This window comes from Lepus europaeus, chromosome 21 (genome assembly GCF_033115175.1).
Source record: "Lepus europaeus isolate LE1 chromosome 21, mLepTim1.pri, whole genome shotgun sequence".
NCBI classification, from domain to species: domain Eukaryota; kingdom Metazoa; phylum Chordata; class Mammalia; order Lagomorpha; family Leporidae; genus Lepus; species Lepus europaeus.
In genome coordinates, this window is record NC_084847.1 from 24,600,602 (window position 1) to 24,623,708 (window position 23,107).

Consider the following 23,107-nt stretch of genomic DNA (forward strand, 5'->3'; position numbering starts at 1 on the left):
ATCCTCATTCTCGGCACCCTATGTGTTGTGCTGTGTTTTTATTACTGATCACTAAGAACATTCCAGCCATTTCTTGGTAACAGCCCTGCTCCCAGTCTATCCTTCGGTGGGGAGGATCTGTCACTGTATTCCTGTCACTCCCAGCTCCCCCTGGGTCCCTGAAGCCTTGCCCCTTCCATCCTTGCCCACCTCATCCCAGCTGCCTTGGCTTTAGATGCTTTTTGCTTTCTAGATTACTTCTCTGCCTCCAACTTCACACCCCACCTGCCACTGTTCTCTGAAATTCAATGCATTCATTTGTTATTTTGCCCACAAAAGTCCAAGCACCGAAGCCTCCTGAGACCCCAGCGCCCACCTCCAGCCACTTCTAGCACATCCCCGCACCCACTCTCCACCAGCCACACCTCTGCCCACCGCGCCAGCCCTCGGCACTCACTCCCTCTTCTGTGTTTACACATCCAACCTGCGGTCACGGATCATTTTTACCAACTCCCAATCTACTGCTGACCAGTATTTTTGGACGATACAAGAAATGCGAATTCCCGGCCCGCACCTCACTCTGTCTAGACTCTCCTTCTCCCAGCTGGGTGAGCAACCCCCGCCCAACCCTCCAGGTCCAGCCAGCCCTCCCGCCTCTGTTATGCCTTCCCTGACAGTACAGCCCTAGCTACAGCTTGTGCCACACACCTGCCACCTTTTCCCTGACCTGTTAGAACTTGGTAAATGTCACTACGGTTTCCTGTTAAATGTCAACGAGCAGCAAGCTCCCAGGAGCCAGGGACGTGAACAGTTCCCCTCCGCACCCTGCGCTTGGCAGCTCAGAAACAACAATCAGCAAACGCACGAGTCCACGACACCTCTGCTGGGACACACAGACACCGGGCACTGTAACTCGAAACAGACCTTTAATGACTGGGACTCGGCTTAGGACTCGGGCTGAACGGCCCGGCCCAGGGCAGAGGCGCGCTCAGTAGGCCGTCTGAGACTGCTGCTGGCGGTAGCCGCCCCGGCGCATGTAGCCCTCGTTTTTGCGGTAGCCATCCTTCTGGTCTGCAGGAGAGACGGAAGAAGGGGAAGGGTGAGTGGCAAGGAAGAGGCAAGTGGAGGGCTGGGGTCCTGGGACAGCAGAGGGGACGGGGCTGCTCACCCCGGAAGTAGCCGCCGTAGGTGCCCTGCTTGTGGTCGAACACCCGCTCGTTATTCTCCACCAGGCTGCCCAGCTTCTCGGCCAGCTGCAGGGCCAGGTTCTGCTGGGCGGTGGGCTCGGTGCGGTGCATCACGACTGTCTGCGTCGGCTGGTCCAGCGAGGCCTGTCGGGAGTGAGGCGGACGGAGAGACAAGACGCGGATCAGACCCCCACTCCAAGCTCACCACGGCCGCCCGTCCACTCCCCTGGCCGGCTCTCACCATCAGCTCCTCGTTGATGATCATCTTGCTGATGATGGAGTGCACAGTGGGCAGATCCAACTCAAACATGTCAGACAGCGTCTCCATGCTGGGAGGAACGAGGCGGAGAGAAGGGGCAGTGAGGAAGTGAGGACCCCTGGCAAGAGGCCGGGGCCCCTCTGTGTCCCAGGGCCCATCCTACCTGATGGAGTCATAGACACTGCTGTAGGTGAAGAGGTAGGTCCTCAGTGATTCTTCCTGGATCTTCCTGGGAGGGGGGGGAGGGTGGACAGGGGGCAGATTCTCAGCGAAGGAGGCCAGCCAGTCTCCCGCCCACCCGCTTCACTCTGCTCACCTCACCAGCATGGTGCGGACTTTGTCCGCCTCAGGGAAGAGGTCCCATACTTTCCCATTCATCTTCTCATTGATGATGAAACTGTGGCAGGTCTTCCAGTCGCCCATCTTCATGGCCTTGGAGGCGGCGACCACATGTTCCCTCATTGATTCAGGGGGACCTGACACATTGGGAATGAGGGGCCACGCACACTGTCCACATTGGAACATAGGCCAGGGAAGCAAGCCACTAAACTAAGGCCTCTCCCTCTCCCACCTCTCCACTAGGTGGCGCTAACACAAGTCACTTGTTGCCCTATCCATGAATCTGTTATCGGCTTATTACTCTTCAAGTGGCTTCTCTCTGCACCTGCCCTCCCCACCCCCACCGCCTCAAAAAACTCTAGCCTCAGTCTAAGGCACCTCTGTGAAATGGCAGGTCTGATGTGCTGACAGGGCAGGAAGGTGAGCACAGCAATCAGGAATTCAGAAAGGTAACAGCAAAGCCCTAAGATTGCAAATGGGTGGCAGAAGCAGAGAAACAAAAACCTAGCAGACCCTACAACAGGCACAGCAGGGGCAAACCAGGCCCAAACAGAAAATGGGGAGTAGGCCTACAAGTGAGGCGACGCACACGACCCTCCTGGATCAGTCTCCACTTGAACGCTCTAGAAAGAGGCAAAGTCAGGGACTCAACAGCTCTCTACAAACCAGAGAGCAGGGCTGAAGCAGACCCTGGCAGACCGCAGGGAGTAACAGAGAAGCAGGGGACTGGTGAACCAGGCTGCTCCCCCCCACAGCTGTGACTTCAGCAGCACCCCAGGCCAGCTCTGTGCAAATCCACCGACATTCTAAGACGTGCAGAAATTCAGACTTGCACTGGAACCTTTCCTACAAAATCAACTATTGCTACATAAGCCGGACGGAATCTGCCTGGGCTCAAGTGTAACACATAACCAGCAGAGGCCAACTCTGCAAGGGGATGTGGGTGGCTGTGAGCAAAACTTGGCTCCTTGGGGCCGGCACGGTGGCACAGGTTAATCCTCTGCCTGCAGCGCTGGCATCCCATATGGGCGCCGGTTCTAGTGCTGGCTGCTCCTCTTCCAATCCAGCTCTCTGCTGCGGCCTGGGAAAGCAATGGAAGATGGCCCAAGTCCTTGGGCCCCTGCACCCAAGTGGGAGACCAGAAGAAGCTCCTAGCTTTGGACTGGCGCAGCTCCAGCCGTTGCGGCCATTTGGGGAGTGAACCAGCATATGGAAGACCTCTCTCTGTCTCTCCCTCTCACTGTCTGTGACTCTCTCTCAAATAAATAAGTAAAACCTTAAAAAAAAAAAAAAAAAAGCGGCAGAGTTCTCTTAACCCCTCTCGCAGTAAAGGGACAGAGGACACCTGGGGCATGGGAGCCCCACACTCACCCAGCAGGGGCTGCCGCTCGCCCACTCGCAGCTGGTGATGGAACTGCTTGCTGATCATGCGCCGGCGGGCGTCGCTCTCGTGCGCGGCCATGTAGGGGATCTCCAGGAGCATGGCAGACACCAGATAGACACACTCCAGCAGCTCCAGGTTGATGTGCAGGTGGAAGGGCACCTGCCGGCGCCGCTCCACCTTCTCCTGCTCCTGGTTGCGCTCCTGCAGGCTGCGCAGCAGCAGACCCTGGCCCAGAAGCTCCTTGGCCCGGCCACTCGACTGGATGTCCAGCAGGGCGTTGTGGGCGTCCTTGGTCAGACCTTGGCGGAAGGCACAGATGCCCAGCTGCACCATGGTGCGGTTGTACAGGATCTGGGGGCAGAGAGGGATGCACTCAGGGGACAGCCACAGGCAGGCCGCTCATGGAATCAGCAAGTACACCGTGGGGGCTTATCACACGAATGGGGCGGGCACTTGGCCTAGCAGTAGAGATGCCAATTAAGATGTCTGTCCACATGGATGCCTGAGTTTGACACCTGGAGCTCCACCCTGACTCCAGCTTCCTACCAACACACACCCTGGGGGACAGTGGTTCCTGGCGCCCATGGGGAGACCTGGACTGATTTCCCAGCTCGTAGCTTGGCTCCCTGTGGGCACTTGGGGGCTGAACCAGTAGATGTGTGAATCAGCAGAGAGAGAGGTTCTGCCTCGCTCAGATTTTAAAAAAGATTAGTAAATTAAAAATCTAAAAAATCCTTGCTATGTTACATGAACAGAATAAAGGAGAAATAACCATGTTATTTCAATAGATGAAGGAAAAACTTGACAAAATTCAAGATTTACTTATGATAAAAATTCTCAGCCAACTAGGATCAGAAGAGAATTTTCTCAATCTGAAAAGGGTATTTTCAGGAACCAGCGCTGTGGTTTGGTGGGTAAAAGCAGTGCCAGCATCCCATATGGGCGCCGGTTCTAGTCCTGGCTGCTCCACTTCTGATCCAGCTCTCTGCTGTGGCCTGGGAAAGCAGTGGAAGATGGCCCAAGTCCTTGGGCCCCTGCACCCACGTGGGAGACCCAGAGGAAGCTCCCAGCTTCGGATCGGCCCAGCCATGGTCATTGCAGCCATTTGGGTAGTGAACCAGTGGATGGAAGACCTCTCTCTCTGCTTCTGCCTTTCAAATAAATCAATCAACCTTGAAGGTGGTGGCTGAACCCAGGTCTGCATGGCTGAGGAATCTGGTGCTGCTGGGACAGTACAAACTCTGTGCTGCCACGCAGGAGGACGCAGGAAGGACGCCCCCACACAGCAGCCGGCGGGGGACTCTGGCGGGGCCGGCCCTCACCCACCTGCACCGGTGGGTCCGCGTGCTGGATGTTGTCCTGCAGGTGGCTCATGAGCATGAGGTCCCGGGCCTGGTACCAGCGGGAGTGCAGCGCGTGGTGGTAGATGTGGCAGAGGATAGCGCACGTGCGGATGCGGTCGGTGCGGTCCTTGGCGTAGATGTACTTGCACAGCCTCTCCATCAGCACGGCCGAGTCCTCCCCTTCGTTTTCCGCCTGGTCTTGCTCAGACTACAAGGAGGAGGCACAGACAAAGACTGCGGCCTTAACTGGCTCCGCTGAGGTTCCCCCGGCCCCGGTCTACTCCCTTGTTTTCCCTTGTGAGGGAATGGATTTTTCCATGGGGTGCGCTGACGCACAGGGGTGACACATGCCCCCCACCCCCCACTGCAGGCGCTCACCTTTGAGGAGCCCTCGGGAGGGGTGAGCTGCCGCTGGTGGGCCTTGTAATCGAACTTGTAGTAGGTGTGCAGGATGCGTCTCAGGTAGACGCGGCAGATCTCCTCCGTGGTGCCCTTCTCCTCCAGGTAGCGCTGCACGCGCTCAATGATGGCGCACACCTGGGCCTCGTCCTTCAGGTGCTCCACGTACTCTGGGGGGAGGGGGCAGCGCCGCTCTGCTCAGCCAGGCACCCAGGCTCCCCAACCAGCCCAGGGACCTGTTTGTTTTCTGCGCCCGTCACAAAGCTCTGCTTTCCGAACCTTGGAAGCTCCATCCTCACCCAGGACCTACGGCGTTCCCATCCCACAGACCAGCAAATACACCAAGCACCCACCTTGGACCCTCGGGGCCTGCAAGTGCGGCCCCTGCCCTTTGCTCCACGATTCTCCCCGGCCCCGCCAGGATCGAACCAGCCCAGCTGCTCCATTCCCGCCACCCACCACGCCCACCTTCCTTCTGCTGTCAGGTGCTCTCTTTTGCTAATTCCTCCTCTGAGGAGCTGAACTTGCCTCAAGTGGCCCTATCTAAGATGCCACAGCTGAAGCCACCCTGCCCGTCACTTTCTTCTCACAGGGCCCTCTCTGAGTGTCTACGTCACACCTGTCCCTGTGTAGTTACCGCACCATCGTGCTATTACTGCCTGCCACACTGTCAAAAACCGGCTCCACAGGCACCGAGCCCTTTGGCTGCCTCGTTCACCATGACATCTTCGGCTTGGCAGGCACATTCAGGTTTGTACTGCGTCAACTGCCCTGCACTTCCCCACCCCAAAGCCCCCAGTCCAAGATGAACAAGCCCAGTGAGTAGAAGCCCTACCCCGGGTTTCTCAAAATTCAGTCCTGGCACCAGCACCTAGGAGCACGTCAGAAATGCCATTCTCAGGCCCCGGCGACTAACGCATCTGAAACTCCGGCAGTGGGGCCCCGCAGCTCGACAGCGCCTCCAGTGTTGAAAGGCAGGTAAGGGAGGGCTGCACTACACTGCTTTAGCACAACCCTTACAAACCCCGGAAGGCGATGTTCCTCTCACTACAGCCCAGGCCTGGCTCACCTTGGGAGTGAGGATCGGTATTTTGCATTATTTTGGTGAATTCTTCATCCATTCGTTCCACCAGAGTGAGGATGCAGCCACGGACACGCAGAGGCTGAAGAGAGAGCAAAGGAGGAACACATAAGTGAGCCCAGATCTCAGCCCCAAACCTCAACCGGGGAGCCTCCCCGAAGCAGGCCACATCCGTCTCCAGCTCCCCTGGCCGACCCAGGCCTTCACCTGGTCAACATTTTGCAGGTTCTCACTCTCTTCCAGAATGTTCTCTCCAACAAAGATGTTGGGGTTTGCAAACAGGATGTCCATCAGCTCGTTGATGCAGTCCAGGCACTTCTGCCACATCTCCGGCTGCGAGAGACCAGTGGTGGGGGCGGGTGTGAGCGTGGAATCAGCAGCTGCCTCCCAAGCCCCATTCGCTGGGAATCACGGGGGGTGGAGGGTGGGGTTCAACTGCCAAGGCTGTTCCCACAGCCTGAGTCGTGGGACAAGAGGCGCCCTCCAAGGACTGCCTGCTCAGCCCCGCGGTGCTCCTCTCTGTTGCCCTCACCTTCATGTACGTGGCCAGGTTGGGGTTGTAGTCGTAGAGAGAAGCAATGATGTTGAACTTGATCTTGACGATGACGCCCTCCCCCAGGTTGTTCTCGGCAGCAATCTGAACCAGCAGTTGTAGCAGCTCGATCTGGGCAGCACTGGGGAGACACAGGACAGGGTGAGGCTTTGTGAGAGACAGAGCAAAGTCGCACCCTATCATCCAGGACGCTCTCCTCAGACAGGCAAGGAGACCTGGCCCCCAGCCACCATCACTTGAAAACCCAGTTCTCCTATAAGAATTCCAAACAGGAACAGTAGTAATGCTAACAATCCCGGCATGCTTTCACATCCACCTTCCCCAGTCACCTAGTAACTAAAGAAAGTGGCCACTGTCCCCACTTTCCAGGTGGGGCAAGCCAAGTCCACAGACGGTATACTGCGGCAAATGACAGGCATGTCCCAGGTATGCTGTTCCTGCACCACAGTCACACACAGAATCCTCCAGAAATGGAACAGCCTCCTCCCAGGACTGCCAGGGCCCCGGATCTCACCGATCAGTGCCCTTCTTGCCTCGTGCCTGCAGGATCTCATTCAGTTTCTTGATGACCACAGCGTGGGTGATCTCAGTTCCCTTGGCAAACATTTTTGGCTTCTCCTGCGCCGACACACATCTATCAGGACCATGGCAACAGGTATCCCCTTCTTGCCTTTCCCCACCCCAACCAGAAGGGCACCTGTCTGCTCTCCCCAGCTGTGCCAACTGATTTTACCCTGACGACCCTCACCTTAACAAGAGGCACTCCCCCTCGGACCCGCTCCCACTCCCCGCCTTCATTGTCCTCCTCCTCCTCATCCAGGCGCTTCGACTTCCTGTCGTGCTTCTTCTTGGCTTTGTCCTCCCGTTTCTTCTCGGCGGCCTTCTTGTCCTCCTCCGTGGTGGGGGCCCTGCCAGGAGACACGGGGGAGCATGAGCAACCTCTCCCTCTCCACCCACCTGACTCTCCCTTCTCTCAAGAGCTTTCTCTTTCCCTTCACCACTCCTGGGTCCAAGTTGTCTACGACAATGACCTAGAGGATCAACTGCAGCCATAACCAAGGCCAAGGCCAAGGCCAAGCATTTGGACTTGCTGACTACTCCCCAAGGTCTGTGACCGTACCACACTCATTTAGACACTCTTGCACGTAGGGAACGGCGCGACAAGGTCGGCTAAGGGAAGGGTTAACCAGGCCTCTGTTGAAGCAGAAACAACTGGCCACACTGCTCGAAAGCTAACCTGTCGGGTTTTCCGAAGGATCCAGAGCAATCTTAGTTATCTTCCTTGACACCAGCTGCTCTATCCACTGACCTTTTTACCAAAAGGCAACTCATTAGTTCATTCAGAATACATGCAAAAAGAGTTTGCTGTTCCCAGACTATCCAATTTCCCCTTTCCTCTCTTAGGACCGGCAATTAATCTAAATTCCAGATTCAGAGGAACTGTTCAATGCCACAAAATGCCCCCACAAGAGAAAAAGACCACTGGCTATCTCAAAATGGTCCCTCAGGGCACTTGATGTGGCCAGAAACTTTAATGCATAACAAGGTATAAACCAAATGACAGAGACAAATGATCCAAACTTTCCATAGATACTGATGAAAAAATCTTCCCAGAAAGACTCAACAGGTACTCAAATCCTCATCTATAACCACCACTGGATAATTTACAAATGAATTCATTTTAACTACTTAAAAGCTTTGAGTGTAGTAGTTTACGTGGTTTAAGCTGCTTCTAAAACACCAGCATCCCACATGGGAGTGGGTTCAGCTTCCTGCTGATGTGCCTGGGAAGGCGGATGATGGCCTGGGCGCTTGCCCCTGCCACCCTCTTGGGAGACCTGGACAGAGTTTCAGACTCCTGGCTTCAGTCTTGCCCAGACCTGGCCGTTGTGACCATTTGGGGAGTGAAACAGCAGATGTCTCTATCTTCCAAATACCTAAATCTATTTTTTTTAAAGTTTTGATTTAGTAATTGCTTATAAATTTGCTGGTTGGATTAAAATTTTCCCTTGCCAAAAGAGTGACATCATAACCTCTAATACAAGTTTATGAAGACAGGCAGAATCTTGGAATGATCCAGAATGGCTACTCTGATCTTCGTTGATAAGGAGAACAAAGAACCTGGCACCCACGTGGCTCCTAAGGATGGGCAGAAGCTGGGTCTGGGCCTTGTAAGACCTTTGCTCCAGCAGCGAAAGCCCTGGATGGGCGCGCTCAGGTTTAAACCCTACTTGTTTAAAAGGTTTGAGGCTCCACCAGCCTTACCTAAAGCTGCCGGAAAGGCTTTGGGAGGAAGTCAGGGAAGACGAATGGACCCCCACACAGTCAAGCTTCTCTGCCCCAAAGATGACCAAGAACGTTAAAGCAAGAAACTCTTCCTGCCTCAGATGACCCCCACCCAGAAACAGAAAAAGCCTTTCCCTCCAATCCTCTAAACTGAGAGCTTTGAGCCGCCTGAGAAGCGCCAGACTGCACACCTCCCCTTGAACGGAGTGCCTCTCGTGGTCCTCGACCAGGACAGACAACTGGATGAGTTGTTCCAGCCAGGCCCCCTCGCCCATGACGACGGCCTCTCCACCATGGGATCTGACCTACTGCCATCTCCTTCCAGCATTCTTTCGGCCCCGGGTGGTGAACCTGTGTGTCGATGTGGATGCTTACATTTCTCACTGTTTCACAGTCATGTGTGTTTGTATTAATAAAGCCACAGCAGGTTGGTGGCGGCTCGGGATGACTGCATCCCCTATTCGAGCGCCTGATTCGAGTCCCAGCTACTCTGCTACCTACGCAGCCTACTGCTAATGCATCCCAGGAGACAGCAGATGACGGTTCGAGTGCTTGGGCCCCTGGCAACCATGGAGACTTGGATGGAGTTCTTGGCTCCTGGCTGTTTGTGTGGGCATTTGGGGAAACGAACCAGTGGATAAAAAAATCTGTTTTTCTTTCAAGTAGATGAAAATGAAATAAAAATTAAGCTTCTGGAGTCCTCCCCGATACACAGCTTCCTAGCCATAACTTCCTTTGCAGGGCGGGGAGCACCCGGCCCACAGGCTGCAAGAGGCCTGCACATCATTTGGTCTGGCTGAGGCAGCCACAGGCAGGACTTCAAATTCCACACTCTGAGAACAGACTAATTTTTAAACTGGTAATTGTGTATGGCCTATGAATGATGTAAAATATCTACATGGCCCTTGGCAGAAAAAAAGGTTCCTCACATTTGCTTTACAAATAAAAAAAAAATTCGTGTTCACCTCCAAATGCCTACAATATCCAGGGCTGGACCATGCCACAGCCAGGAGCCTGCAACTCCATCTGGGCCTCCTGCATGAGCAGCAGGGGCTCAAGCACTCAGGCCACAGAGGGCTACTGTCCCAGGTGCTTTAGCAGGGAACTGGGTCGGTCCAAAGAGTAGCCAGGCCTGGAACCAGCACACCTATAGGATGCTGGGGTCACAGGCAGCAGCTTAAACCACTGCACCGCAATGCCAGCCCCTGTAATTTACTTCTTATGTGCCCACATGACGAGTTTAGAAATTGAAATACTGGGGCCAGTGTTGTAGCACAGCAGATAAAGCCACCACCTGCGACACTGACATCGTATAGGTACCAGCTCACATCCCCCAGGCTGCTCCACGACTGACAGCCTGGGAAAGCAGTAGATGATGGCCCACATACCTGGGCCCCTGTCACTCACGTAGGAGCCCTGCATGAAGCTCCTAGCTCTGGTCAGACTCGGTGCTGGCTGTTGTGCCATTTGGGGAGTGAATCAGAGGATGGAAGATCTCTCTCTCTCTCTCACTGTGTCTCCCTCTCTCTCTGTAACTGACTTTCAAAATAAATAAGTATGGCCGGAGCCGCGGCTCACTAGGCTAATCCTCCGCCTTGCGGCGCTGGCACACCGGGTTCTAGTCCCGGTTGGGGCACCGATCCTCTCCCCGGTTGCCCCTCTTCCAGGCCAGCTCTCTGCTGTGGCCAGGGAGTGCAGTGGAGGATGGCCCAAGTGCTTGGGCCCTGCACCCCATGGGAGACTAGGATAAGCACCTGGCTCCTGCCATCGGATCAGCGCAGTGCGCCGGCCGCAGCGCGCCTACCGCGGCGGCCATTGGAGGGTGAACCAACAGCAAAAGGAAGACCTTTCTCTCTGTCTCTCTCTCACTGTCCACTCTGCCTGTCAAAAATAAAAAAAAATATAAAAAGATAATAAAAAAACAACAAAATAAATAAGTAAATAAACCTTTATAAAACAAGCCACCGGATTAAGGTCACTAAGCTGATTCTTAAGAAAAGACATTCTCCTTGACAGGCTCAGACTACCCGGAAAGCTCACATCCACGTTCCAAATGTTTCTTGTAGTATTTGCAAGTGCCTTCGTGTTTTCTACCCAAATCCACTACCATGGTGCTTCCATGCTGTCAGATGGCCTCACTTCCCACCAAAAAGACACTCCAGCTCTCAAAAAATAAACCCACTGCTTTATGAGCTTGTTTTGTTGAGCAGAAGGCTCAGAAATTCTGATGAAGGCAAGTGTATAAACTGGCTAAGTAAGGAGATACAGAAAAAGAACACAGGCAGACATCATAGAGAGCCTATCATTTCTTCCAGAAAATCCATCAGGGGCCGGCGCCATGATGCAGGTTAATCCTCCACCTGCGGCGCCGGCATCCCACATGGGCGCTGGTTCTAGTCCTGGCTGCCCCTCTTCCTATCCAGCTCTCTGCTACGGCCTGGGGAAGCAGTAAAAGATGGCCCAAGTGCTTGGGCTCCTGCACCCGCGTAGGAGATCGGGAAGAAGTGCTTGGCTCCTGGCTTCGGATTGGCCCAGCTCCAGCTATTGTGGCCATCTGGGGAGTAAACCAAATGAAAGAAGACCTTTCTCTCTATCTCTCCCTCTCACTGTCTGTAACTCTACCTCTCAAATAAATAAAATCTTAAAAAAAGAAAAAAGATCCATCAAACCAGGCTGGCTTACTCAAGGAAACCCAGAATTTGCACAAAAAAGTGCCAACAAAATAAAAATTCACTGCTCCATAAGCTTCCTCTCTCAACTCAGTCCTTTCTCCTATGTCCCTCAACTTACAGTGGGGATAGGCCCTAATAACCCACATTACATCTTCTTTTTTTAAAGATCTATTTATTTATTTGAAAGTCAAAGTTACAGAAAGGGAGAGAAAGACAGAGAGACAGAGGTCTAGGGCTGGTGTTATGGTGAAGCAGATAAAGCTATCATCTGCGATACTGCTATCCCATATGGGCACTGGTTCGAGTTCCGGCTGCTCCACTTCCAATCCAGCTCCTTGCCAATGCACCTGGGAAAGCAGCCGGAGGATGGCCCAAGTGCTTGGGCCCCTGTGGGAGACCTGGAAGCTTTGGGCTCCTCTCTTTCACCTGGCATAGCCCTGGCTGTAGCAGCCATCTGGGGGATGAACCAGCGGATAGAAAAGCTGTCTGTCTCTTCCTTCCTCTGTGTAACTCTTTCAAATAAATCAATCTTTAAAAAAAAAAAAAGAGAGAGAGCGAGATCTTCCACCTGGCATTGCAGGTAGTGGCTTTACCTGCTGCGCCACAACACTAGTCTCATCCCACACCACATCAAAACCATATTCAGTGCCCTCTTCCCGGGGCTGGTATTGGTGCAACGAGCGAAGCTGCCCGCTGCAACATACTGGCGTGCCAGTCTGAGTGCAGGCTGCTCGGTTTCCCATTCAGCTCCTTGCTAATGTGCCTAGGAAGCCAGCGAGACGGCCCAGGTAACTGGGCACCCACCAGCTCTGAGCTCCTGGCTTTGGCCTGGGTCAGTCTGGCCACTGCAGCCATCTGTGCAGTGAGCAAGCAGACAGAAGAGACGATCTCTTTCTCTGCTCTCTCTCCCTCCATCACTTTGATCACTTTGCCTTCCAAATAAACAAATAAATCTTAAAAAAAAAAAACCACCACCCTACACCCACTAAACATCAGGAGAATCAGCCGGCCCCGCCCCTCAGTGTGGTGTGACCTCAGGGCTGAGAGGGCGCTGCGGCCGCGGCCACTGCCCAGCATCACAGAGGTTTTCCTGCACACGGCTGCCCTAGCCCGGGAGAAGACCAAAAGCCAAAGGACAGTTTCTACTGAGTACGGATTGGTTTTTGAAAAACCCTAAGCCAAACATCACAAAGGAGGGATCATCTATAAATCCTGCTTTTGTCTCAATTGGAAATCATTTTAAAAATCATTCTCCCAGAGTCAGTGATGTAGCACAGCTGGTTAACCCTCTGCCTGCAGGGCCGGCATTTCACATGGGTACTGGTTCCAGTATGGGCTGCTCTACTTCTGATCCAGCTCTCTGCTGTGGCCTGGGAAAGCAGTGGAAGATGGCCCAAGTGCGTGGGCCCGGAAGAAGCTCTTGGCTCCTGGCTTTTTATTGGCCCAGCCCTGGCTATTGTGGCCATTTGGGGAGAGAACCAGCAGATGGGAGCCCTCTCTCTCTGTCTCTCCCTCTCTCTATCTGTAACTCTGCCTCTTAAATAAATAAAATGCATCTTTAAAAAAAATTTCTCCTTTGTTATACAAATTAAAGTCTGAATTATCCTCTGACATACAAAGTCATAAACTCTCAATGTCAGAAAAACCTCTGACATTTGAAATTCTAATATTATTTCCTCAAAAGCTTTCCTTAAAACGCTGATTTAATTACTAAAAAATGTTTTTGGATAGGCATACAAGGTAAAATTTCATAGGTTAAGAAAATCCACAAGGGTAATTTCTAAAAGACTGACATGTAATCCCAATCTAATAGAGAAAAATATGAGAACTATGAATACACTTTTTAAAAAAAGACTTTATTTGAGAGGCAGAGTTAAAAAGAAAGGGAGAGACAGAGAGAGAGGTCTTCCATCTGCTGGTTCACTCCCCAGATGGCTGCAATGGCCAGAGCTGGGCCGATCTGAAGCCAGGAGCCAGGAGCTTCTTCCAGGTTTCCCACACAGGTGCAGGGGCCCAAGCACTTGGGTCATCTTCCACTGATTTCCCAGGCCATAGCAGAGAGCTGGACTGGAAATGGAACAGCCAGTACTCATACTGGTGCCACTATGGGATGCTGACGCCACAGGCGGAGGCTTAGCCCACCACACCATAGCACCAGCCCCAAGAATACACTCTTACGGCCAGCTGATTGAGCCACCGCAGGCAACATGGGCATCCCATGTGGGTGTGTCCAGCTCCCTGCTGATGCAGCTGGGAAGGCAGCAGAAGATGGTGCAGGTACGTGGGCCCCTGCCACCCACGTGGGAGACCCAGGTGGAGTTCCAGGATCCTGGCCTCAGCCTGACCCAGCCCTGGCCATTGTGGCCATTTGGGGAGTGAACCAGCAGAGGGAGGATCTCTCTCACACTCTCTGTAATTTTGTCTTTCAAATAAGTAAATAAATCTTAAAAAAAAAAAAATACACTTTTACAGAACAGTCATTTAGCCTAGCATTTAAGATACCCACATCCCACACCCACAGTGCCTGGGTCAAGCCCCAGCCCCAGCCTCAGCCCCAACCTCAGATTCCAGTTTTCCTCTGATGAAGATCCTGTGAAGCAGTGGTAATGGCTCAGAGCATTGGCTCCAACTTGTCAAACAAAAAGCACATATCAAGTTCTGGAGGAACAGCGAGATTGTACCACACAAATATACTTAATGCCACTGAGCCATACACTAGAAAATGGCTAAAATAGCAAATTTTGTGATGTACCACACTAAAACAGGGGGAGGGGAAGGGAGGAAGGGGGAGGGAGAAGCAGAGGCAATTATATGAGATTTAAACAAAACAAAATCTAATTGTTGGCCGGCGCCGTGGCTTAACAGGCTAATCCTCCGCCTTGCGGTGCCAGCACACCGGGTTCTAGTCCCGGTTGGGGCACCGGATTCTATCCAGGCTGCCTCTCTTCCAGGCCAGCTCTCTGCTATGGCCCAGGAAGGCAGTGGAGGATGGCCCAAGTCCTTGGGCCCTGCACCCGCATGGGAGACCAGGGGAAGCACCTGGCTCCTGGCTTCAGATTGGCACGATGTGCCGGCTGCAGTGCCCATTGGAGGGTGAACCAACGGCAAAAAGGAAGACCTTTCTCTCTGTCTCTCTCTCACTATCCACTCTGCTTGCCCAAAAAAAAAAAAAAAAAAAAAAAAAAATCTAATTGTGTTCAGAAGAGAGATCTCTAAAAAATAAAACACGTAACAGCTCAAAATAAGAAGCAGGAAAAGATCTGTGTGGACTTCTCACTCTGATCTCCACTGTTCAGTGCCTTCAGGAAGGAACACTAGCATTTTCTCAAATACTTTCTTGTACCTCTTGAGATGACTATGTCCACCCTCTTTATCCTACTGAGATGTTATATTATTCTATCAGTTGACTTCTGTTATGTTAAACGAATTTTACATTATGATATATAATCCCTTTTTAAAATTTTAATAAGAGGCTGGCATTGTGGCTTTGTGGGTAAAATCATCGCTTGCAGCACTGGCATCCCATACAGGCACCAGTTTGAGTCCCCAGCTGCTCCACTTCCGATCCAGCTCTCTGCTGCGGCCTGGGAAAGCAGTGGAAGATGGCCCAAGTCCTTGGGCCCCTGCATGCACGGGGGCGACCTGGAAGAAGCTCCAGATTCCTGGCTTCGAATCGGCCCAGCTCTGGCCGTTGCAGCCATTTGGGGAGTGAACCAGAGGATGGAAGACCTCTCTGCCTCTACCTCTCTGTAACTCTGCCTTTCAAATAAATCTTTAAGGAAAAAGTTTCATGATCAACAAAGTTGAAGGAACCGTTATCAATAAAATTAAACCAGGCCCATCTACTTTGATGGATACTTTCTTACTCTGCACTATTTGTAGAGTTGCAAACACTCCAAGGAGACCTGACAGACGGACAGTACCTCCCAGGCCCTGCCCTCCGTGTTCCCTGGAACTCTCAGCCACAAATGCTCCTCAACAAAATGCCCACCAGTGGCTGTTCAACCTGTATGCAGAGCCTCTAGTGTCAGGTAGCTCAATACTTCCCGGAACAGCGTGACTCCAACTTTCAAACAGCAAGAAAGCAACCCGAAGTGCAGGAACAGAGCTCCCTGTGAAAACAGCACTGCTCTCTGTGGGCTCGGGACTCCCCCATCAGGCAGGTTATCACCTTGCTTTAAGAGGAACCTGAGCCCTAACAGGTCACCCAAAGACGGAGGCTGGGAGCCACGCCCATTCCAGGACTGTCCCAGCAGATGTCCGGAAGGTTCCCGCCGTCCATCCACTCACTACAGACTGACGAATTCTCAGCATGGATGACAGTTACCATGGAGGCCTTACCACCTTACCGCTCTCCCGGCCACATTTTATAGACGAGTGAACTGAAGACTAGCAGACGGCACCCAGTCTACAAGCAGTGAATAACGTGTGATATCTGGACTCTGTAGCCTCCCAATGCCAGCTTCAGGTATATGTGAGCATTGGGACCTTAGCCAACTGATCATGTACTTGACAATGAGTCCCACTGTGAAAACGGCAGCAGTTGGGCCTCCCCAACCTAAAAGGACTCTGGAAGGAAGCAGCAACCTTCAAGAGGACCACAGGCTCTCTTTCTGCCCCCCGCCCCGCCCGTTATCCTTACTTTTTAAGGAATCTGGAGGCCAGCGCGGTTTGTTTCCCTTCTTCCTCCTCTGAGTCCGAATCTGAAGACGTGGAGCCGGTGTCCCACTCTTCGTCATCTTCCGAGTCCTCCGAATCCTCATCTTCGTCCTTAGGGGAAGAAGACAGGGTCAGCAGGAGGGGACAGGAGACTGGCTCTCTGCTCTCCCTGCGGACACAGGAACAGATCCAGAGCGGGAGTACCATCAAGGTCAGCAGGAGCTGGAATGGACCAAGACCCAGAGACCAAGCCCAAGTTCTGAACTGCCCCAGAGGCACCCGAGGGCCAGAGCTGGGCCCAGCATCCAGTTCTCCACGTTCCATGGCTCTCATTCAGGAGGAAGCCTGTTCCCAATCAGACTCCACTAAATGCTACCCCTCCCAACCCCAGGGCTCTCCGAGTCCTTCCCAAACGGCGAAGCCGGCGACTCACCCCGCAGCCTCGCCCTGGCCCCTACCTCCATCTTTTTGAGGAACTTGCGACTCTCCCCAGAAGGAGCTTCCGCTTTCTTCTTCAGGAAAGCCGCAGCGCTCACGCCGTCCTCGTCCTCATCCTCATCCGAGGAGCCTGGTGAGACAGGCGGGGAAAAACCGATGAGGGCGAGACCGAGGGCAAGCAGGGGCCCCGGCCTGGGAAGCGCAGCCTGGGGGCTGCCTAACCGTTTGCCGTGGGGTCTCCTCTCACCTTCCGAGTCCTCCTCGTTCTTCTCGGCATCTTCATCTGCAGACTGCTCAGGGTTCTAGACAGAGGGAAACCAGAGAGCAACTGAGGAGGCCGGCCAGCCCCAGCCCCAGCCCCAGCCCCAGCCCCGCCCCAGTCCAGCGCAGCCCAGCCCAGCCCAGCCCTCTGCCTCCTGCTCTCCTGAGTCCTGCCCCCTGCTCTCCTGAGTCCGTTGCAGGCAGCACCCCCACCGTTCACCAGGTCTGCCGCAGGCACCCCACCTGCTTGTAGTTGGTGATGTGGGACTCAAAATCTCGGTTGTATTTGCGGATCTTCTGGCGCAGGGTGCTCAGAGCTTTGGCGTTGTTCTTGTTCATTTTCTTCTTCCCTTCCTTATCTTCCCAGAGCTGAAAGGGAGAACGGTGACCTGAGACTACGCAGCATTCCCTAGATTCCAGATTTCACCACTTTCTAGGAGCCCTGCTCCCATATACCATCTCCCCTGCTTTCTCCGTACACCTATTAAATGTATTTCTTAAATATGCTTTATAGGGGTCAGCGCTGTGGCACAGTAGGCTAAGCCTCTGCCTGAGGCACCAGCACCCCATATGGACGCCGGTTTGTGTCCCTGCTGCTCCACTTCCCATCCAGCTCTCTGCTATGGCCTGGGAAAGCAGTAGAAGATGGCCCAAGTCCTTGGGCCCCTGCACCCACGTGGGAGACCAGAAGAAGCTCCTGGCTCCTGGTTCCTGATCAGCTCAGCTCCAGCCATTGCAGCCATTTGGGGAATGAACCAGCGGATGGAAGACCTTTCTCTCTCTCTCTCTCCCACTGTCTATAACTCTACCTCTCAAATAAATAAAATCTTAAAAAAAAAATAAAAAATGTTATATATGTCCCCACAATAAATACAAAATGAAGAAGCAGTAGTCATAAAGTTCTTGGTCAAAGAAGATGACTCCTTGTCTCCTTGTGCTCGGGGAAAGGGAACACTACATAATAAGGCCAAGAACCTGAAGAAGACATGACCGACAAGTAGGCGGGGATGGCGGCCAGGCCCACACCCTCCTATAGGATCTCCCTCACCCACAGGCATCTCACCTCATTAAGATAGTCCTCCAGGTCAGCCAGGATTCGGATATAGAAGCGGGGGACACCCTCCTTGTCCACAATGCTCTTGGCCTTCCCATATGCTTTTCCCAGGAGCTCAAACTCTTCCAGGCACTTGGTGACGTCCCGGATCTTCATGGCATTGCGGATGGTCCGGATGAGGTTGGTCAGCTCCTCGAACCTGGGTGGCAGGGCCAACACCACACTGGGCATCTCCGCCACCGACCACGCTGACCACTGCCCCCTGAGAACCCTCCCGGCCCCAGGACTCTACCTCTTGTCCTTGGCGCTTCGGACAACTCTCTTGGTATCTTCTTCATCCTCGCTGAGCAGCAATGGCCTGTTTGGAAAGAAGAGCCCATTAACTTGTTCTCCTAGTTCCGGTCTTTCCAAGTGATTCCTGCATCTCTCCTCAGACAGGGCAGGTGGAACTGAGAGACTCAGGCCAGCTGTACCGCACCCCACCCGGCTTCCTCTGACTCCTCTTCCTCATAGCATCATCACGTAACACTCACTCTTTTTATCCACTTCAAGTAAGGGTTGTTTTGTCAAAGGTTATAGTACAAAGATGACAGCGTCTTTCCTCTCAGAAACAGACAAATGCAAGCTACAGAAATATTCCTAAGTAGGGAAAAAGTGTACTTCAGCTACATGAAGGGAAGAGGCTTCAAGGAGGTGGTGGGGAACCAGGTCCTGGAAAGCAACAAAAGTATCACAGGCCAAGAGCCCTCCACTGCTGGTGTCTTTCATTAATAGGGCCAGGCACAGCCACGCACCCACATGGCAACAGCTACCTCCATCGTTTCTTTCCATTTTAATCAACTGTTCCAATTATTTTCTATTGTATAGCAAGTGCTGTTGGTGCTCCAAGATGGCAGTGAGAAGTGGCAGCAGTGATAAGAATGTGACAATATATGAATGTGGTGGGTAGGAGGAGACTTCAAAAAGTTCACAGAAAGATGGAAAGAGAAGATAAAGTAAAAATAAATAAATAAATAAACTCTCAACCTAAACTCTCAGCTCTCTCAAGTGAAGCTCCATCAGGTTTGACAGACACCATGGAGTCCATCCCTAAAGAGCTGAGGCTCTTGAGAATTCACTCACATCAACGCATCTTCTTTTTTTAAAAACAATATTAACTGAAGAAAACTGGGTGTCCTTTAAATATTTTTTCAAAGTCAGAAACAGAAGGCTTAGTAATGAGCCTAACCAGGCCTAGGGATTTCCCATCACAACTCGCACAAAACTGTCTCTGGTCGGCGGCATGAGCGAGAGCACTGTCACAGTGGAGGACTCTGGTGCAAGCTCTCCTGAGAATTTTGACTTTTCTCAAAATACTCACGGTAAGCAGATGTTACTTTTTTTTTTTTTTTTTTTTTCTGCCCTTCACAAACTCAGTAAGAAAAGCTGCTGTCATGACTTTTGCCCTTGGCTGGCCTGCTTCTGTTGTGACTGGATCACTAGCACCTCGTGGTAGCCATTGCTTTCATTATGTTTTATCTGTAACCAAAATTCTTCAAAGAAATGCTTCAGAATTTTGATTCCAGTTGCTTAAGATTTCCATGGGTGGCTGTCATGGCGGCAGAGATGTGTAAGCCGCGGCTTGCAAGGCCTGCATCCCACCCTGGATGCTAGTTCGAGCGCTGACCATCCTCCTTCTGTTCCAGCTCTCTGCTGATGCAGCTGGGGAAGGAGCAGGCACGGGCCAAGCCCCTGGGCCCCTGCCGCCCGTGTGGGAGACCTGGATGGAGTTCCCGGCTCCTGGCTTCAGCCTGGCCTTGTCCAAGGGGTTGTGGCCATTTGAGGAGTGAACCAGCGCATGATGTGCAGGAACTCTGTCTTTCCCTGCGACTCTCTCTTTCAAATAAATAAATAATTCTAAAAAAAAAATTTGAAAGGCAGAGAGAGAGGGAGGTCTTCCATCTGCTGGTTCATTTGCCAAACAGCTGGAGCTGCGCTGATCCAAAGCCAGCAGCCAGGAGCTTCTTCCAGGTCTCCCATGCAGATGCATGGGCCTAAGGACTTGGGCCATCTTCTACTGCTTTCCCAAGCCACAGCAGAGAGCTCCACACAGAAGTGGAGGAGCTGGGCCTCGAACCAGCGCCCATATTTCATATCTACTTAAAACAAGCTATCCATTTGTAAGCAGCTGATATCTTCGGGGCATTGTCCCCATAAGCTTCATAAAACATCAGCGATTTCCCCAATCGTCCTCATAAATTTGATTTTGTTCTTGCTTCGAATTTAGCAGACTTCACGCCACCCAGCCAGGTGCTCTTTTCAAACTGGTGCAAACTAGGTCCTGCGAGTTAGTAGCAGCTTATTTTGGGTACAGCAACGTTTTCAAAATCCATGCAAAGCTTTTCCATAATATGCATTCACCATGAACTCTTGGAAGCCCCTCCTGCGTGTGTAGGCGTATATACCTATTTTCAACAGCAGCCCAAGAATACGGCAAAAACAACGAAGGCGGCAGACGAGTGACCTAAGTTGTCGGAGAGCCAACATTCCACTGTTTCAAAGGCTAAGAGAATTTTAACTGGCAGAGGTGAGGAGCAGATATTTCTGTGGCGATGAACAACTAGAGAGTACCAGGTGTTTAGGAGCCTGCCTGCCGCGCCGGGAGGGCTGCCGGATGCCAACCAGGCACTCGCAGCTCCCTCTGCGGGTTGCACGCTGGGAAGACCAGCGGGATGCAGAGGTGCGGGGCGGCGCACGGGAGGTAAGCTTAGAGGACAATCGGGAAGCGGATGCAACAGCTGCGGGCCTGGGGCTCTGTCTCCGGTGGCCGGTGGCTGGACTCGCCCAGTCCCCAGCACACGCTCAGCATCCCCGGGCCCCGGGCCCGCCGCGGCCCCCACGGGCTCCCACCGCTCTCCTGCAGCCGGCCGAGGCCCTCCAACTCACTGTTTGCCGTAGTTCCCGCCGACGGGCTTGGTGACGAGCTCCTCCCCGGACAGGGACGACTCGGACTCGCTGTCCGATCCGGTGGTGAAAAACCGCGACATGGCGATGGCGCTGAGGGGCTACGGCCCGCGCGGCCCGACCTGCGGGAAAGCCAGAGCGTCACGGACCGCCAGGAAGGAAGGGCCACGGCCTCTCGACCCCCGACCCCTCACGGACCCGGTTCGCAATCCGATCCCTCCAAGCACGAGGACCGAGAAATACGAACCAGCTAAGCTCGCGAGTCACACCGCGAAGCCGAACCAGCGGAAACGCCGAGAGAGGAAGAGGCGGGGCCTTGCGTCACTTCCGGGAGGAGCTGACGTATTAGACTGGGAGACTACAACTCCCAGTCATCTTCGCGGCACGCAGGGGGCGGGGACAATCATGACGTCAGTGGCCCTAAACTTTTGGCGGGAGTCTTTCCCAATCCGACCGCGCGTTTGCTTCAAGCTTTGAAACCCACGGGTTTTCCTGACCTGCAGAATCGGAATCTAAGGACCAGCGCCCAGGCAATGCTGATGAGCTGCTGGGTTTTGAATCTAGGCTCAGAGCAAACTTCCAGACTATTTGGGTTCCAGTCCCAGAGGAGCTACTTGCTTAAGCAAATTTCCTAACCCCTGTGTGCTTCATAAAGTCTACTTGAGCTATAAAATAAAGGCAATAGGCCGGTGCCGCAGGCGGAGGATTAGCCTATTGAGCCGCGGCGCCCACACACCGGGTTCTAGTCCCGGTTGGGGCGCCAGATTCCATCCTGGTTGCCCCTCTTCCAGGCCAGCTCTCTGCTATGGCCCGGGAAGGCAGTGGAGGATGGCCCAAGTCCTTGGGCCCTGCACCCCATGGGAGACCAGGAGAAGCACCTGGCTCCTGGCTTCATATCAGCACGGTGCGCCAGCCGCAGTGGCCATTGGGGGTGAACCAACGACAAAGGAAGACCTTTCTCTCTGTCTCTCTCTCATTATCCACTCTGCCTGTCAAAAAAAATAAATAAATAAAATAAAGGCAATAATAACACCGTCTTCATAAGGCTGCTACAGCTGGAGCTGTGCTGATCCGAAGTGAAGAGCTTCTTCTGGGTCTCCCACGTGGGTGAGGGGCCCAAGGACTTGGGCCATCTTCTACTGCTTTCCCAGGCCATAGCAGAGAGCTGGGTCGGAATTGGGGCAGCCGGGACTCGAACCTGCGCCTATATGGGAAGCGGGCACTGCAGGCGGCAGCTTAACCTGCTAAACCACAGCGCCGGCTGCAGGCTTGTGGATTTAAATCCAGGTCAGGGTACTGGCATTGCGGTGCAGTGGGTTTGGTGAAGCCACTGCTTTTGAGAGCAACGTACCATATCGCAGCACTGGGTCAAATCCTGGCTAATCCACTTCCCAGCCTGGGAAAGCAGCAAATGATGGCCCAACTACGTGGGCCCCCAGCACCCACGTGAGAGACCCAGATGGAGTGCGGGGCTCCTGGTCGCGGATTGGACCAGCTCTGGCCATTGCAGGCATTTGGGGAGTGAATCTGCAGATGGAAGATCCCTCCTTCCCTCTCCTCTTCTCTTCCACTTTGCCTTTCCAACAAATAAATACATCTTTGGAAAAAAAAATGAATTCGGATTAAGGTGAGGGTAAATTTAAATCCAGGTGGACTGGAGAAGCTGTCAGAAGGCTTGCATTTATAAAGGTGGTTTCATTCATTCAGCATCTGCTGAGGGTCTCACCCTGTGTTTGGCACTGGAGGCACAGCGCTTCCCTGGAAGAAAAGCGGGACTTAGCAGGCTATGGGGAGTGGAGGAGGCCACTTGAGACAGAGGAAACATCAGGGCCAAAGTCCTGGAGGCGAGAAAGCTCAGGGGCTGGAGCGCTGGGCCTCTGCACACAGCCTGGTCTCTCCCCTTTTCTTCCCCTCCCTCCCTCCTCCACCCCACTCCCTCCCTCTGCCCACACCCTACAGACCCCCTCAGTTCTGCCACGGTCCCCGTCTCCCCCCCAACCAGATAGCAAGGATGTTTCAAGGGAGCCAAAAGTGAAGAGGAAAAGGAGGCTGAGTGAGGTGAAGTTCAGTGTCACTGCAGATGAAGAAATGCGAATATACATCCAAGTGACTGATGTTGAAACCACTTCCTGTTACTCCCAAGAACCTGATCATTTGTGAAGGAAAAAGCATCAAATTCTTTATTTTTTCCTAATCCCTTTATAAAGTCATTACAAAACATTTAGTAAATTTTAAAACATATTGTTTGAAAGGCAGAGTGACAGAAAGAG

At 53.0% G+C, this 23,107-nt stretch overlaps 1 protein-coding gene and 1 pseudogene across 2 annotated transcripts; one reads left to right on the plus strand and one right to left on the minus strand.

Annotated features, from left to right (window-relative positions):
- Positions 1-886: 886 nt before the first annotated feature.
- Positions 887-21,146, minus strand: LOC133750403 (eukaryotic translation initiation factor 3 subunit C). Of its 2 annotated transcripts, none has more exons than XM_062180007.1 (21): positions 21,085-21,146; positions 20,820-20,959; positions 18,187-18,252; positions 17,904-18,093; positions 17,084-17,209; positions 16,827-16,881; positions 16,600-16,709; positions 16,125-16,252; positions 7,273-7,432; positions 7,039-7,142; positions 6,504-6,645; positions 6,179-6,304; positions 5,960-6,053; positions 4,870-5,060; positions 4,475-4,699; positions 3,136-3,499; positions 1,742-1,901; positions 1,589-1,654; positions 1,408-1,495; positions 1,148-1,310; positions 887-1,050 (listed from the first exon to the last, which is right to left on the minus strand). In XM_062180007.1, the coding sequence occupies exons 2-21, from the start codon at positions 20,918-20,920 to the stop codon at positions 968-970; spliced, it is 2,742 nt and encodes a 913-aa protein (XP_062035991.1). In that variant the 5' UTR covers positions 20,921-20,959; positions 21,085-21,146; the 3' UTR covers positions 887-967. The 2 variants fall into 2 exon arrangements, with proteins under 2 accessions (XP_062035991.1, XP_062035992.1); XM_062180008.1 differs by having other exon boundaries at positions 21,036-21,113.
- LOC133751025 (securin-like) lies at positions 8,606-14,078 on the plus strand (annotated as a pseudogene).
- Positions 21,147-23,107: the final 1,961 nt, after the last annotated feature.